Raw genomic sequence first — 18852 nt, 5'->3', positions numbered from 1 at the left:
TACAAAGTTTTACGCCATGTGTTTCCCAACGTCAGCCACATAGCATTTACTAATGTGGGAATTTTGAGGTTGTTTGCATTATTTACAGTATGTGGTCTTTATTTAATTTACATCTATTAGAAACCCCTTTCATCCTGACATCGAGGCTTGCGTGAGAAAAGTCTTTAAAAGCTTTGCACAGTACATGTGTACCTATCTATCTATCTTGTTATACAGTAGAAATAACACGGTTTTAGATTAAGTTGCCTGTAGCTTTAATTTTACATATCACTTTGATTTATTTTGAATACACTTACATTTCTTTTTGAGTAATTATCAAAGGTATGGTCACCATGAAGATCTCTTAAAGGCAACACAAAAATTACTTTACATCTATACAATTTTCTATATGTTTGATAAAATATAATTAAATTTTAATTTAGAAAAAAACAGAAACTGAATGAATGAAATCTATAGTGTAATGTGTGAGGGAAAGGCATTAAGCTTTGTGCCTCTGAAACATCAAAGCATTGTCATTCTAATGTGATGATGACTTCTCTTTCACTGCCATCTCAGCAACACTGTCAAGTCTGTAAGCAAGCTGAACACAGAAAGCAAAAAGAGAAGGACATAATTCTGCTGAAGATGTCTCTGCTTCTTACTGATTCTCTGTCTCTGTCTACTTCTCAGTGTCCAAAACTGTTCCATGGGGACACTGGGTGCTTCAAGCTAAAGACATCCAAGACACTCACATCTCGCCTCCCTGTTGTGCAAATAAGCACGCAACGTCCAGATGACAAAAGCACTGTGAGCCAAAGCCAATTATAGCAGGACCTCACTACTCACTACTGAACAAAAATGAGGCAGTTCGTTTTCTTTTTACCTCATTGTAGATCGACAAATGGAGTTTTTCCTTATGTAACATGAACTGAACCTTACCCAAGCACCTATCCCTCACAACTAAAGCCATCTGTGTGCTGTGCTGTGTGTGTGTGTGTGTGTGTGTGTGTGTGTGTGTGTGTGTGTGTGTGTGTGTGTGTGTGTGTGTGTGTGTGTGTGTGTGTGTGTGTGTGTGTGTGTATTATCTACCTCTCTTGTTGTCCCTGACCAGAATAATGACCTGAGCAGGTGGTTGAAGCAACATGAAACTGAGCTCCCAGGACACTCACAGAGCCATGCTAAACACATGCCACTGTGCCGTGAGAACATACACCTGTGATCTGAATACTTCCTACAGTGTGAGTATGCCTGATGTGACAGATGTGTGTCTGTGTGTGCATCTGCACTCCACTAGTTTTACGTAACAGTCTTCCTATAGACACATGTAATACATATAATACATAATGAAAACACTAAGAATGTGAAGTAAAAGTTGAAAGAAAAACAAAAAAAAGTACGGCTAATTCTATGGAGCCTCATTGCCACTGGCAATGACGCATGTTGAAATGACGTCAGTATACAGTATTCATGTCACTGAATGCTGTTCACAAATTGCTCTGTATCATGCTTGACTTGTCTGCAAGAAACATGCAAGGCAAATTGGTGTGCCTATTTGTATGCATGTATGCACGCATTCTTTTCAGAATGTATGAATATGTGTACATGTGCACATGGATACAGTATATATGAGCATGTGCATGTACAGTATGTGTGCGCTTATACTGTTTGTGTGCATGGATTCATTGCGCAAATGTGTGTGAATTTCTCCCTCAAGGATGAGGATTCTCCACTTTGGAGTCGATATGTGCTGACGGAATAAGCAGAGTCACACCACTCGCTGTATTATGAAGCCAGCGAGGCAGTAGGGGTACTGATACGGGTATCAAAGCCTGCCTCTTTGCCTTTGTGCCTTTGTGTAGTGGCCATCAAAGACTTCCATAGCCATCCTGGCATCCCACAGAATTGGCCTCTTATATAAGAACACACCAGCCAGCATACAGCAGGGCTGGAGTGGCGGTGAGGGAGTGGGGGCGACTAGGGGATTTACTAAATATTCCTCAGAAATGTCCCTTTTTGCATCTTTCTTTCCAAGTTCACTTCATTCCTTAAGTATATCTGTCATTCTCAGTCTTACTTTCCCTTTGTGCCTTTCCTTCATACTAATAGGAGCTCTCAGTAAATAAATGCATTAATGCCGACATGTACTGTCCTCTCTACTATTTATGGGCTAGATTTTGTGTGCCATACTATATTTATTCATGTACGTTTTGTGCATACACGTATGCATGCATGAATGAACACATTTGGATGTATGTATATAAATGTTGTCAATTGGGTAGCTAAGTGGTACAGTGCACACATAGGTAATTGTAGGTAATTACTGTTGATGTAAGGTAACAGTGCAAGTATGTAAGATGATATAATTTGAAGTTCATTCTAAGTTTAACTTCTACTTTGGTGCATGAGGTAACCTCTTTTATGAATGAAGAGATTATAAAACAGACTGAATGTGCCATTTAATCCACCAAGTCTAAGCTGCACTCTGCCGGTGCTTGATTCTGTTGAGCTAAGCAGCTATGGAGCTACAATAGTCTGATGTTATGCTGCAATGCATTGCTCCAGGTTTTTCAAAAGGGATAACATCTTGTTAATGTAGAAGGTCTTGGTAAAGAAATGCTGTGGGGAAAGGGAAACCTCATAGTTCCATCAACAACACTAAATCACTATTCGAACCATGTGGCTATAGACGAGATGTCACACTTCAGATAATGTGAAATAGGTATTTACAGTAATGTGTTGCTAGAGCTTTTCTCTTGTCTTGGCCACCACTCTCATCTATTACAGTCAGTTCCCAACAGAGACGCAAAATACTTAAATATCAAGTGCCTCGTTGTTCCCTTATTTTTTTCTTTGCCATGTAAAAAAACAAGCATTATCATGTTAGACAAGTAGTGTGATATCTTACTTTCATTGTTAGCTTGTTAGTTCTTAATATAATATTTTTTTACGTTAACGTTAACAATAACGCTACATTTTGGCAAAAGTACATATACAGTAAAATGCCTCAATTTGTATTTTCTAAGGCACTTGAGTTAAATCAGCGTACAGCATATCACCAAAAGGTTTAAGTCTTAACTTGGACTCAACCCCCATCTGGACTCAGCCTAACATCATCTCAACAATGCTCAGACTCTGACTCATGTCTGACTAGACTTCTACAGACTTCTACTACAACCCAGGCTGTTGGTCCGGGTCAAGAGTTGCTATTTGGTATTTGGCAAGTGGAGGAAATATGGAACTGTAAGATACACTGAGCAATTCAAAGAGTTCTATTGTATATTGTCTGCAGATGGAAACTGCAGCATGTGCAGTGAGAAGTCAGATTTAACCTGGCTTTGACAATAAGCCTTTATTAAACGAGGAACATTCTCTGTGGAGAGACATGTCCATTCTTTTTCAACACAGGGAAAAGTAGGGCTAAATGGGAATAAATAAACCATGTACATTGTTGAGGAATAAAATTAAATTTGTCGCTGTTTTTTTCATATTTAGATAGGTGCTCTGTGAACGCACATTAAAAAATCACTCATATAAAGCCTGGGAGTCAGACAATTATGTTACTTGTACGCATGCAGTGAACAGCGTTAAAACTATAGCAGACACAATGTTGCTCTCCATCTTAGAAACCCAGTCACCAATACTGTTTTCACCAAGACTGTGTTCGTGCCTTGAGGGGTAGGTGAAATCTGTGGGATCCTTCTATCGCAGATGTCCTGCCTGCTCAGCTCATTCCCCATGCAAGTTCCATTAGGATATTTGTCAGTTGGTCGGCCATCAATGAATAGACTCTAAAGGGGTTTACAAGACTAGCAACACACAGACAGGCATAAATGGAATGTGTGTGTGTATTTGTATGTGTGTATGTGTGTGTGTGTGTGTGTGTGTGTGTGTGTGTGTGTGTGTGTGTGTGTGTGTGTGTGTGTGTGTGTGTGTGTGTGTGTGTGTGTGTGCGCGCGTGCTAGTGAGTATACACAGTCATGCCAGGATAAGTATTAGTGATGCATATAGCTCTGAAGACCTCCTGATTTTGGCAATCTTCGCCTTTCTGCCAAATGTGTTATTTCGCAAATAATGTGTCAAGCTTGAGGCCTGGAGGAATATCTATGCAAACAGGTTATAGATTCTGTGATTAGAACATGTAATAGTCTGTGTGTGAGTCTGTATGTCTATATATTTATTTATTTAGTTATCTATCTATCAATCGATATTTCTATATCTTATTGCATACAGGTCTAATTGGCTTAGAGAAAATGTATCTTTGCTGCATTCACTGTAAACAAGAGACAATCTCCAGCACTTAGACAGATTGAATTAAATTACAGTCTGCTATGCTCTGAATATCAGATAGTACAAAATTAAACAACCGTTCTCAAGGTGACAAGTTGAGTGAATACCTGATGAATCTAAAGCAGCCGCCAAGGACATAGACTGCCTGCTTCGCCGAGAAAAACAGCACTGCTGAGCTGGCTCACTGTTTCAGGGCTGCTCTCATCATCAAATTCCAAATGAAAGACTAACTGTAGTTACCATTTTGTAAGAGATAAATAAATCAATATGTTTAGGTGTATGTTTTCAGATGCAGTAACATTATGTCTCCTATTTAACATTAATGTCAACGCCTAGAGGAAAAGCATCTAAAGTAACTATAGGTGGCTTACCAGTATCTTGGTGGTATAGGCGCTGTTTAAGGAGATGGAATTGACAAGTAAGTCCAGTAATTTGGGTGACAGAGCTCCAGGATCTGGGATTTCTCTGTAGTGCACATCTCCCATGTAACACTGCACAGCCGTCATGCGGTTAGTGGTTAGCGTGCCTGTCTTGTCAGAGCAGATGGCTGTAGCATTGCCCATCGTTTCACATGCATCCAGGTGACGCACCAGGTTGTTGTCTTTCATCATTTTCTGTTGGAAGGAAATGCCAAGATCATTGTGATGTGTTGCAATATAAATTTGAAAATGTTTTTAAATATCTGGACTGTTACAGTAGATGGATGACTGAATTAGCTGTACAGGCACTGCTCAAACTTTACTGGCTATAATGGCCACAATACAAAAAGAGGGACGCTTATGCTCACATTGTATGTTAAAATCCTTATTTAATTCACAGAAAGAATTTGTTTCTCACAAAACTGCTCAAAAAGAAAAAAAACAAAAGTTTATCTCCTTAGCATATTTTACGGTACACTGCACTGTAAATAACTTACAATGCATTGATGAATACACTACTAAATGTGTATAATATGCAGTTGGACAGCCCTAAAAGCAGAAGTATAGCAGTACCTAAATGTATACACAGTATGCTTTCACTGTTCATCCTCACCTTAACAGAATAGGCCAGGGAGATGGTGACAGCCAGTGGCAGCCCCTCTGGAACAGCCACCACCAACACAGTCACACCGATGATGAAGAACTTGACAAAGTACTGGACGTAGATGGGAGTGCACTCTGGCAGCCAAGGCTGCTTTTGCAGCACAAAGTTGTCAATTGCAAAGTACAGGACCAGGATGATGACTGTGATGGCTGACATGAGCAAACCTGAAAAATATACAAAAGGTGAGTGTCTGAGTGTGACTTATAGCTTGGGTTGGAAAAATAATTACGTGTTGAGGATGAGTTTTAATTTGTTATAGATAGAGATAAGAGAATTACTACAGAGTCTAGACAGACAGTTGCAGTCATCAAAGATAGCAGGTAGATTTCTGTCAAACCTCTCCTGGCTCTGTTTGTGCATCCATACACAGTAGAACATGTGACATGTTTTGATTTAATAGAGGCTGATGCATTAGCATGCATAGTGTTAATACAATGCGGTCAAGTAAACTATACAAGTTTCATCATTCAAGTATACTGTATATGGGCTCTTTATTCATTTTATGAAAGCTAAGAGGCACACCCAATGTCAGGTAGATACAGACCAGGTCTGGACTTCTTTAAGGGATTCTCAGAAAATGAGAAACCCTTAACTTTTTACTGAGATACAGTCAGGTTTTTTTTTCTTTCTTCTGCCTAAACATTTACAGTATTAAGGAATATTTTGAGGAATTCCAATTCCTCCATACTGGTCCAGAAACAACTGCATTTAGCATTAAGTATTTTAAGGTATGTAATATTTATGGCTATCATTTGCTCAACAGTAAATCTACTGTGTTGCTGCTCCCAGGACACCCACAGTGTGGGCATAAATGACATTTGGACAGCTGTTACTAAAAGTGCTTGCTGGTACTGTACAGACCCACTGCAAGTGTTTTAGACATTATTGGTGTCATACATTGTTTTAAATTGCATTACAAACAATTAATTATGGTATTGTAACGGCCGGCAGGATGCCATTGTGTTGACTGTTCTGCACAGCAGTGCAAAGCATCATGGGACTAGGTTATTAGTGCTGTTTAAGTGTTTAGTTTAAGTGGGTAAATGATGTCCTGCTAGTGTTTTTGTTATGCATTTACGTTACCTATGTTTTAATCTGTGCATGTTTATTTACATTACATTTGTTACCATGACTGAAACACTGGGGTAGGTTGATGACCTCTGTCTATCACGTGTGTGTGTAGCGGTTGAATAAACTTCCATAAAGTTCTATATCTCTGGCTCTTTGACTTCTTCCACGTAGCTCGCTACAGTATGGATTGTAAAATTGTGAAAAAGCCAGATTAAAAAATAAAGTGAACTAAACTAAAGTGGCTCTTCTAGAGTTCCATAATTCACACACAACATTCTTCTCAACTATTTTGATTGCTATAAGCGGCCAAGAAGTGAGTCTGATCAGTGCAACATCTTGCTTTGATGAACAGGATGATGGCTCAGTGCCATGTTGTCCCTGATTTAACTGCCTGACTGAGTAATGGATTTGTCTGTGTGCAATTTGCTGTACCTGCTTTGCCAATCTGGACAGCAAGTTTGGTCAGCTTCCCTTGGAGCACAGATTTCTCTTTCTTAGAACCATGCACCCTTTTCTTCTTCTCTTTCTCATCAGACTCTCCACCTTCAGCACTCTTTAGAGGCTGCATCTCCATGGCAGCTGCTCCGTCCTGCTTCTTTACTGTGAACACCACAAAAAACAGACAGCAGCAGCAGCGTTAGAAAGGTAAATGAGACCAAAGGAGTGAAGAAAAACAGGAAGCCAGGCTTCAACAACCAGGTGTTGCACTAGGTTCAGTTAAGATTTCAAACCCAGAAGAGATCATATGACGTCCCATGACAAGATGGGAACTAATTGGTATGTATGCTTTCACATACCATAATAAGGATTGGTTTTGTTTGTCCCTGCGTCGTCTTTATGGTAAAATAACAAATAAAAAAAATGAACCTTGTTTCTGTATAGAATATAAAAACGAAAAAAATCCATGATAATGTAGGTCTTCTTTTGCTGTAGTAAGAGAAACACTGTTCCTCATCATTCAAGCTATTTTTTTTCCTCACAAGCACATTTACAGTAAATCATGAATAATTCAGTGGTCCTACATCTAAGGTCCAAGCCATGTTCACAGATTATTTAGATGCCTATATAAGGAAACCTTATACACAGTGTAGCGCATTTCACACACAAGTAAAACCTAAAATATAAAAAAAAACACAAAGAAACAGAAAAGAAACAGAAAGATTAAAAAGTCATAAAGGGATAAAAAACATAATTCAATACAATAATGATACAAATTTAAATAAATTGAAGTGGAGACTATATATCGGTTTTCAATCCAAAACAGAGTCTCAAGCCTTCTGGAGGTTGGTTCCCATGTACTGTAATGATAAAACATTACTTTTTAGCTTTTGGTTTTTAGGTGAGGTGTAGAGGATTCAAATTCTAAAAGCAAGCCAGAAAGATATTTAAGCCTTAACCCACTGAGTGGTCTACAGTATAGACCATGATATATAAATAGCAGCAATGCTTTAAAGTCAACTATCGTGACAAAAGCTTCTATTCTGGTGATAACGTGATTACAGAACTGCATGAGAAATTGTCAACAGAATACAAAATAAAATCCACAAAGCTCATCTCTTATTATTATAAGGACAAGAAACTACAGTAATAATTGGAAGTCCCCAAATAGTAGAACCTTGTATATGAATGTGATTGTCCATTTTACTTAAACAAAAAATATCAGGGAGGAGGCTGGAACATGCAAAACACACTTACTGTATGCTGCAGACTGTAACATGTATTTGAAATGACCTTGAATGTCCTTGTCTTGCACAAAGAATAAAATCGAATAAAACTGCTTCCGCTAGTCAAAATGTTCAAATCCAAATGTTTCTTAATGATCATTAATGATCAATCTACGTATCTTCACACATTGAGATTACTTGATATTCTATCTACTTTATACTGTATTTTATAGTGCGGCTATTTTTTTTTTTGTAAAATAAATAAATAAATAATTCTGTTCAGGTTGTAAAACCAATCCTCAATTAGTATTTATCAAGAAAAAACAATACCAAACATTTGTTGCAGCTTCTGGAATGTAAAAATGTCCTTTCTTTTTCTGTTTTATATTATTGCAAATTTAATCTTTTAACATTAAGCTATGTGAAGGCATCATTTTACCTTTCATGAGCATTTTTCATGTATATATATTTTTTCACAGACTAAATTGAAATTGATTTATTAACAATAATAAGAAATAAACATTACTGTAGTTACATCCCTGAAGGACACCATCAAACACGTCATACCCACAGACAATTTACGTCATATTGTATGGAATAAATTTCATGAGGCTATACTGTACAATGAGTACTAAGAGGACAGTTTTTGGTGTGAAAGGGCAGCCTGAGTGAGGCAGATAGAGTAGTTGAGGGACAGGTTTCTGTTCTCATATAGAGAACAAGACAAGTCAACAACACAACAAGAACAACAGAACAACAGACCATGGAAACACATCAGTGACAGAGTGAAAAGAAGGGATGGTCTACCCTAATACGACTGCAGGTAAGACCTGGGTCAAGCACTCTCATGTTCTAGGATTTACTAAATCAGTGGTACAGTCTGTTGGAATCTAAATAGGTACTGCACAATAAGTTGACACAGTGAGGTATTAAGAGTGTAGAATATAATAAAGGCTGAAATAAATAAAGCAATGCAGGATTTCCCACCTGTGTTTGACCCAGAGCTTACACCGTAGAAGGGAAACGATGAGAAGAAGAAGAGAGGGAAGGAGGAAGAGGAAGAAGAGGAGGAGAAGGAGGAAGAAGAGGAGGAGGAGGAGGAGGAGGAGGAGGAGGAGGAGAGGGGGCAGAGGAGGAGAGAGTGAAAGATATGGTTTGGTTACCTTTAATCTGGTTGCTCTCCATATTGCCATCTTGCATTTTACCTATGATGGAGACATACAAGACAATACCAACAAAAATAACCAAAGCAGACAAGTCAACAGGTTATAACAGAGACAGCACAGACAGTGAAAACCAAAAATCACAAACAGGGAGACAGGAAAATGACTTTTAATATGTCTCTGTGACAGTCACAGAGAAAGGCTTGTGATATGTACGTGATGTAATGTAACTAGAAGGTACATATATTGGCAATGGGCTACGGACAAATACTGTAGTGTGCAGATATTCTTGTATTAAGTGTGGTTTTAATAGACGCTATTTTGTTGCATACGCAAATAATCAGGTAATTAAAAATGTTTAATGTGCCTTTTAATTTGACATCCAAATATATCACTTGCGACTGTTTTTTGCACACTTTCTGCAGAATTTTCTGATTTCAAATATTGTTCTGAATGACATACTCACACTATGGGCACAGGTAATTCCACACATATTATCAACAATAGGAGTGAAGTCGTTAGGGTATAAAATGAGATATCAAGACATACTGTACAGTAGATACAGCATTACATTAAACACTTGACGTGGGGGACAGTACACCACAAACACACACAGCATATACACATACAGTACAAACAAGAGACAGCATGCATAAGAGGAAAATTCAGGAACCACATGCAACATCACACGGTTAGAGGGAAGCAAACTGGAGATGTGAACAATACACATAGAGAGAGAGAAAGAGAGGTACCCGGAGAGAGAGAGAGAGCGATAGAGAGAGAGCCAGAAGGAAAAGCCTCCCACATGGCAAAGTTACATAAGAATAACTGGAGGAAACTCAAAATCTAAGTTCAGGGACAGTGAGTTTATTATGCTGTTGGATTCTGCTTACACAAGAAGCAAACTTAGAGTGAATTTAATTTAAATGTGCGTTACAATAATACAATTTAGTTTTAAATTGCAGAATCAACTTGCTGGTAATCTAAAAGAGCTGCTAAGTGTACACACAGTACTTCTCATCTTGTGCTTTAAAACTACATTTTCACGCAATGTTTAAAAATAAGACATGTAGACATATAGACTAATTAAGAAAACATGTATTATATTCTGCAGTGTTGGTCCCATTATCTACCCAGGCTATACTTATAAAGATCTACACTGTTTGTCTCAGTAGAGGCTAGAAATTGCACAAAATCTTTCATTCAGTGCTTTTCTTCTCAAATGTCACAAAGGAAATTACTCAGGTAGAGCTGGAAGACCAGATTTTCTTTCAGAATCATGTATGTGGAGAATAAATGGCTCGTTCTCAACTTCCACATTAGCCAGTTCCCTGGAGTCACAATAAAGCTGAAGATAACAAATTGCTCTGTTCCAGCGCAGGACAGCACAAGGTCATCATTACAGTGCAAATCACGGCCCTCCTGCCTTGAGTACAAACATTTTGTGGTTGCTCTCCAAGGAGACCAGGATAATAGAGAACCCAGAGCAACAATGAATAAAGTTAATATTTTGCATCTCGACCAGCTTACACACAAATGGAGGATTTGCACTAAGTGATCTCAGAGGACACTCTACTACAGGAGGTGGCCCAACAGCAGGATTTTGACACCATTCTTCGGCTAGCGTCTTGACTACTTTCAGAAAATGAATTAATATAACAATTAATTTACTAACTGGCCCAAAAAACACAATAGCCTTACAACAACATTTAAAGACATTTCTACATTTTGGGAAAACATTTATTTTCTTGCAGAGAGTTAAATACGAAAATGAGAATGTCTGTAAGGTGAATGTGAAACTACCACCAGCAGCTGGTTAGCTTAGCATAAAGACTGGAAACAAGGGGAAACAGCTAGACTGGCTCTGTCAGACGGGACCAAAATTTACCTACCAGCGCCTCTAAATCTTATTACTTAACACATTGTATCTCAAGTGTAAAAATGACACTTTGTGGGGCTTATGTACCAGGCTATTTTATTGCCTAGGAGCAGTGGTATCAATCTTCTCATCTAACTCTAAAAAGAAATGCAATAAGTGTATTTCTCAAAAAAAAAAAAATATTACTTTAAAGACACACCACTTCACATGTTGAAAAACTTCACAAAAGTTATCTTTGTTATCCTTCAGAAAATGTTTTTTATTAATGAATATAAAAAGGCTCAAAAGGTTTTCACAACATCTTAGCATTACAGAGACCTAATGAGTTTATTTGTTTTCAGTTTTTTATTTATGAACCACCAAATCCAAAGTCATCAAATATTTTTCCAAGAGAGCTATGTAGTATATATGTTCAGTATAAAGCATTACAACACAATATAGCATTAAGAGAAGAAAAACAAACACAAGACTAATTGTTTCAACTACAAGAGGACGTGCATTGATGATATGGATACAAAAGGGTCCAACACAACAGAAAGAAAAGGTAGAGCAGAGCAGATGGTGGGCATCCATGATAGGAGGCAGGTGGAAAATGGAGAAGATAGGAGAAGTCAAAGGACAGAAAGAGGTCAGAGATCAGAGGTTTTGTCAACCTACCATTATTAAGACTGGCAATGCCAGGGGTATTAAAGCCTGCAGCCCCATCCGTGGCTATAGTTGCGATGGGGTGGATAGGGGGATGGGAGTCTAGCCAGTAACAATGAACCGAACACAAATAAACGAACACACACGCGCCCACACACACACACACACAGACACATGCATGTCCATACACAAGACAACGAACAGAAATAACATGGTTATAGCACATTTAAGAGTTTCAGCATAGGTAGACTGTATGTGAATACTAAAGTGTAATGTTGTGATCAGTGTGGTTTGAAAATGTGTAATGAATCTATTATTCATGTAACTATATGTTATGTAATTTTTATAAATGTTATGCCAATAAAGCAAACAAGTGAAACATTGGACAGACATGAAAGATGAAATCTAAACATATGTGGAAAAACAATATAATACAAAAATGTGAATCCAGAGCCACACATCTACTGAATATATTTTTTTAAATATACTGTATATATCTTACATGTATGGTAAACAATAGTGATATACTGCATTTATTGTCATTTTTGTTTTTTGTTAATTGGTTCATTTTAAACCATGTTATTCATGTAATATCTGTTAGAAGCACAAAATAAAATTTGAGCAGAAATTTGAAACAAATAAGCTAAAAGGTGTTGCATAGCCAATCTGAAAATAAACTCTCCTGCAAAGTAAACAAAATGTAAAAGGGTAAATGTATTAGCCAGGGAAATACACATGTGCCAAGCAGTTAAGTGATGGAACTGATTACTAGTGTAAATATGAGAAGGTGTCCACATTTTAGCCTTAGCCCCCTTGTAGTCATACTTATGGTTTTCAAAACCTGGAATAGCTCACGCAAGGATTTGCTAATGCCTTTTGACAGCAGTCACATAAACTATGATTACTAGTAAAAGGAAATTCAATTGAAGGTCAATAATTGTTTTCCTGTGTCATTATAGGCTCTTTGTCTAGAGTTCATTGTTAACAAAAACACAATGACTTATAGTAGCTTGTACGTTTTATCACAATTCTATTCTTCATTTATTATCTCATTGAAAAGCAATTGCTATATTTAATGACACAGCACCCCATTGATTTTAGTGCAAATTATTGATGCAAACATGAGCAGTGTTTTGTCAGAAAATCCATCTGAATAAAACTACAGTTTTGAAGTCTTGACTGCATGATGTACGGCACAAATCTTTTTTTATAAGATTTTAACGGAAATTTCTAGCAGTGACACTTTGAAAATACCAATGTGTATAAAATCTGCAACTCAAAATCAATGATCAAGTAAGATCAACTGTGACAGTTTAGAGTGACTTTGGCTAGTTCGCTGAGTCCAGATTATGTGTTACACTTTACAGTTTGTTCTTAGTTGATTTTGATCAATGACAACTGGGAAATGAATGCATATATTGCTGAAGCACTGCAATTACTGGTCAAAAGAAGAACATGTATTGTATGCTCATCAAAACTAGAGCTGTCCGAAGAGGCACAAAATCACTACTGATGTTAAAATATGTACATACGTAAGATATATCATGAAAATATCATCATGTTACAATGTATACAACAAATTATAAAAGCTTATACTGTATAGTACTACTTCACTCTCTACTGCTGGTACATGTGCTATACACATGCAGGGCTGCCGGTCTTATGTCATTGTTCTGTCATACAGAAATAAGAAGAGTCTGACAGCCTTTGTCTACTCGCATTCAATACGTCTTTGAAACAGGACTGATGTTGAATGCTAGCTAGTTAGTTTGATGAGTGCAGTGCCTGTTATATGGGGAGAGGATTATGCATTGTGAAATGTGTCATCTGTCAACACTTAAAAAGATGCAGTGTGAGAATGAGGCTTCTCTTTTTAAGTTTAAACTGGGGTAAGGGTGCTCGGCTACAGAGGAGGGGTGTAGAGTGACAGTGGTTTACTGGGGATCATTAGGGGTTAAAGGTCAAAAGGATCAAGTACCACTCCCAGGGGTCAGAGAAAGGTGATACTCTACCTGTATTCTGGTGTCCGTCTTCCACTGCCCCTCCTTTAAATTGAATTTGGAAGGATAAGAGAGTAAGGACAATAATGCACCTGAAGCCACAGAACCTGGATACTGCAGCTTACAAGTGTACCACGAATACTTATTTTATACAGTATTTATACACATTCAGCAAAGAGATTTAGTGTCAGGTACTGTACTACGTACTACGAATACCAGGAATACCAACAAAAGGTTTGTATATAATGTTTGTTTATATGAGTTTAACAGGTGAACATTTGTGAGTGTATTGTTTATAACCCTTCTGATGAACAAGACAGGTAAAAACACTGACATTATGCACTGAGAGCACACCGTTTGACCTTGAGACATAAGGTAATGAAATGAGAAAAAGCTTTTGCAAGGGTATGTTGCTGAGCAACACTAACAAAAGAACAAATTACCTCAGTACTCCTGAAGGAATTGCAGAAAAATATTGCATGTTTATATATAAAAAAAAGATAATTCCATGATATAATGATCTTACCTTTCTTTTCTTTTTTCTCTTCTTCCTCTGTGCCGGCCCCCAGCAGGGTGAAGATGATTCCAGTCTGAGAGTTGACACCAACAGCAGTCACCACCATGCGCCCTGACCCCTCCATCACATGGGTGCCTAGAGAAAGCGCAGCAGGGTGTTATAATAACATATTACAGATAGATAAGATTCATTTTTAGTGTTTGCTTAACAAAAACGTGACATGTTCTTGTGTTCCTGCCATGATCGTGGTGATTGTTAAAGGTCCCATATCAGGCTCATTTTTAGGTTCATACTTACTCATCTTACCGTCTTCTTTGAATATACCTATATTCACCCTCTGTCTGAAATGCTCCATTTAAGCGCCTGTCTCTTTAAGCCCCCCTACTGAAAAAGCCCAGTCTGCTCTGATTGGTCAGTGTTTCCAGGTCTTCCGCATCTGCGCTCTCTGTGTCTCTGCACCATCACTGCAGCCGGGGAATGACTGTAATGGCACTGAAAAGGAACTTTCTACCTATATATAGTATAGTTGTGACATCTCAACCGTACAGAAGTCCTGTCAGCTCGTTTAAAGGCACTGTTTCTGAATATGGGCTGTGTGCATTTCTCAGTGGACTAATCGTTTTGATACTTTTACAGTATTTATATAGCACCTCGACCTGCTTTATAATAAAAAAAGACAGGCACCTTTAATTTCCCGATTTGGGAAATTTTCCCTTAAATAATTTTTGTATAGTATGAAAGTGTAAAAGTATTTATTGTCTTACAGTGTGTTCCAATTTCATAGTACAGTGTATACTTCTAGAACAACTCTCTCTTATTGCAACACACCTACTGTATGACTCATGTGGTCAATCAAGAACAATTGGTTGTTTGCTCTTGAAAACGTATTGGCTGCTTTGGTTCTATATTGAGTCTACATTAGAGCCCTGCAAGCCCGTCAGGGCCCGACGGGGCCCTACAGGTTAAGCCCATTTGGGCCGGGCTCGGGCCGTTTTTTCTTAATTACAGATCGGGCTCGGGTCGGACTCTGGCTTATTTTAGTTTCTCTCCTCATTGTGCCCATCTTAGTAGCGTGTGACGTGTGTGTGTTTGCGTGTGTAGCAGAGACAGCGCGCATCAGAGAGCACACGTCAGAGAGAGTGCATCAAAGAGTGCGCTTAAAAGTGAGAGCGCTTAAAAGTGATTGATGTTGGTCTAGGGTCAGGCCGGGTTTGGGCTGAAAAAATTGCAGGCGTTGTCGGGCTGGGGTGGTAGGGCTTGAACACCACGGGCCAGGGCCGGGTTAGGGCTGAAGTTTTTGGCCCATGCAGGGCTCCAGTCTACATCACTATATCAAACATCATTAAAGTCAAAAGTAAGTGCTTTGTTAACATTCACTGTTTAATTTTAAATTTAATATGCTGGAGTAGAGAGCCAAAAGCAGTAAAAAACCCCGATGTGGGTGAATACAAGGCTAATTAAAGAAGGCGGCAAAAAGGCACACAGCTAATTATCCACAGGAAAAACTAAGATGTGAGATCAGATTAACCCACATTTCTGTTATCAATGATATTCTTCAAAATTTTGCAAATTCTAGTGTCAAATAAAGAGGGAAAGTTGATTAAAAAAAGTTTCTTATTCTGGCTATTGCCAGTGTCCTCTGCATTGACATTTAGATTATAATTAAGAACGTTTTGTCTTCTGTCCGAGGTAATGCCATGCTGTGACTTATAATTAATTTGGTTTTCACAATAGATTTTGCAAAAGGAACTAGGCAGACCAAACCTAATCCCAATAACTAATGGCAGGCAAACCTCAATATATAAATGAAACATTTGAGGCTTTTTGTTGGACATTAACATGGTTGCCTCTAAAGTAATTTTAAACATTCACAATTATTACATAAACATTTAGTATTTCTACTTCTGTAATTTATTTGTAGGCAAAGGATGGAAATAAAAGGTTTTAACATTATGGCGTAACAGGTAGTTGTGGGCTTGCTTAAGAGATTCATTAATTCCAAATGCTTTCTATTTTGTAAACAAATCAACATTTACCTTTAAGATGTAAATTACATGCAGATCAGTAAATACACACAATTATTTTAACTCAGCAGTAAGCCAGACAGAGGAGGTGAACATGTAAGAGGTGAAGTATAGAGTCCTCAGTCACAAAGTCGAGTGAGTTGAATGCACAAGACATACAGCATACACCCATCCATCTTGAGTGAGAGCATCGACTGGCAACATACCAGACAACAGCATGGGGTCCATGTCTGCACACTTCTTGACGTGGTCAGACTCTCCGGTCAGTGATGACTCATCAATCTTCAGGTCATTGCCCTGGATCAACACTCCATCAGCGGGAAGCAAATCGCCTGCAACAATAGAAATTACAGAGTTGCTACCTGCAGTGGATAAATTGACATGTTCTAGAATTGATTTATATAGCCATACACAACAAAATAGTTCAGATAACTTTGAAGTTCATTAGAGTTGGGTTAGAGCTGATTTAAAGCTGCAGTAGGTAGAATGCAAAAAAAAAAACACTTTTTCAAATAGAGTAAGAACTCTTCATGCAACTCTCCCTTTTACTTCTTTGTGATTGGTTTAAAGATGTGGAGATAGATCTGGCAATGAGACACTTGTCTGTAGCTAATTAATTTCTCAACATCAACATACTGTTGCTTAAATATATTTAATTGCTTAAGGTGGACTTCATAACTTTAACCCCCCTCTGGAAATGAGTTGAAAGTCTAATTTCAGCCACTGAACCATGACAATTACTTCACACAGAACAAAGTTAATCAAAGTTATCAAATTGTTCTGGAAGGTTTGGTCAATTTTAGTGTAACTTTTAGTGTTTTAATTAAAGCCATGGTTGAAATAAAAAAATAGTTGATACAAAAGTTTTGTATCAACTATTTAGTTTAGTTTTTTAGGTAGTTGGTGCTCAAAACCACGTCTGTGGTAGTTCCCACTACAGTAGGTGTCTCCACAAACACACACACACACACACACACACATACAGACTCACAAGATGAAAACAATAACAGTTTCACTATTGCGACTGGTGGTCTCATGGAACTAACTGGATTAAGCCAGAAGATCCATTCCTTCATTGATAACTTGTCTGTTAATATTTGCATGTGCTTGTTTTGCTCCATTGCAATGTGTAACAACAGAGGTTGTGAAGACAGAAGCCTCTTGTGGCTCATCTTTGATATACCTCAATTTTCAAATTTTCAGTTTCAAAGCTCTATGAACTATTAATTTGTACCAAGCAACATTGCCCATTTGAGTTTACTCCACTTACTACATGTCATGAACTGAGTAAACTCTAAAATAAACACAGTTTTTCAACCTCCTCCCACCTACCGTATTTGATCTGTGCAATATCCCCCACCACTATGTCCGACACAGGCAACTGTATGACCTGACTACCGCGGACCACCTGGAATTTCTGCTCCTGCTCAATGCGGCTCTGCAGCCCACGGAACTGCTTCTCCTTCGACCAGTCGTTAAAGGCCGTCACCAGCACCACACACACCACAGACAACAGGATAGCTGCTCCCTCGATCCAGCCAGCATCCGCCTCGCCCTCGTCCTCCACCCCCCCTGCCCCCGTGGCACAGGCTACAGTTTGGTAACGACGACAAGAAGGAGAAAAGGAACGTTATATAGATGTCATACATTTGTAAGCACACAATTTTCATATACACTGTAAGTATTCTATCAACACACATTTACACACTTGATATCAACTCACAATTTTCATACACAGGTATATATGCTTGTATATGTGTATTATAAACACTTTGAAAATAAAAGACACACAAAGGGATGTAATCAAAACTCACACTGAGGTGAGTGTGCGCAATTGCTCTGCTTATGGACAATGTAAGTAATATAAAAGACAACTCTAAAAAAAAAAAAATGAAATCTGGCTGAAATGACCTTCAGAGAATTCACTTCTCCTCGCCTCTTCATTTATTTTCTCCACTTCAAATGAATGCCCTGCAGTCTACTGGCTGTGCACTGACAGACTGGGGTATATTTGGAAATGAAACAAGGCCTGTTCCTAGTCCTCCTTGTGCTGCTTCATGTAATACTCAAATACTTCAAATGCCCCTGGTGGGGTGATTTGCTTTGGACTATAAAGCGCTTCTCACAGCTATCGTAGCTCATAAGGGAACTAGTGCAGACCCCATATGATAGATATTACATAGGCAGGGTCTGATTTAACCAAGAACTAAATTCCAAGAAGCAATTTGGACTTACTGTTGCACTGCAGATGGGTTCTGATCAATAGAAGGTAGTGGATATATTGCATACACTCACAGAACATAAACTCCTTGATCTGTAAGACTATCAGTACCAGTGCACACAGTGTTATCATGCATTCATGTTGGTTTTAGCACAAAGAGCAACATATTTAAGACATTTAATATTTTATCTAATATGATGTATTAAATATTGTTCCTATGTATGTAATTATTATTTGTTAGTTTTTGTCGGATCTTGACAAGTGACAACTCAGTATTCATGGCTTTCATGGACTAACTCATCTCCTAAAGATAATACAA

The 18852-nt window shown here is 38.1% G+C and overlaps 1 protein-coding gene across 2 annotated transcripts in view; it reads right to left on the bottom strand.

Annotated features, from left to right (window-relative positions):
* atp2b2 (ATPase plasma membrane Ca2+ transporting 2) overlaps positions 1-18852 on the bottom strand; it is a 138146-nt gene that overhangs the window by 21461 nt on the left and 97833 nt on the right. For both annotated transcript variants that reach the window (XM_028575540.1, XM_028575539.1), the window contains exons 4-12: positions 17645-17902; positions 16519-16644; positions 14298-14423; positions 13784-13816; positions 11784-11873; positions 9248-9289; positions 6853-7020; positions 5299-5513; positions 4638-4880 (exon numbers count right to left, since the gene is read on the bottom strand). In XM_028575540.1, the coding sequence (XP_028431341.1) occupies positions 4638-4880; positions 5299-5513; positions 6853-7020; positions 9248-9289; positions 11784-11873; positions 13784-13816; positions 14298-14423; positions 16519-16644; positions 17645-17902 (1301 nt within the window). The remainder of the gene's footprint in view (positions 1-4637; positions 4881-5298; positions 5514-6852; positions 7021-9247; positions 9290-11783; positions 11874-13783; positions 13817-14297; positions 14424-16518; positions 16645-17644; positions 17903-18852) is intronic.

Source organism: Perca flavescens, chromosome 4, assembly GCF_004354835.1.
Source record: "Perca flavescens isolate YP-PL-M2 chromosome 4, PFLA_1.0, whole genome shotgun sequence".
Classification (NCBI taxonomy): domain Eukaryota; kingdom Metazoa; phylum Chordata; class Actinopteri; order Perciformes; family Percidae; genus Perca; species Perca flavescens.
Note: the sequence above shows the minus strand (reverse complement) of the source record. Positions and strands in the feature narration are given on the sequence as shown.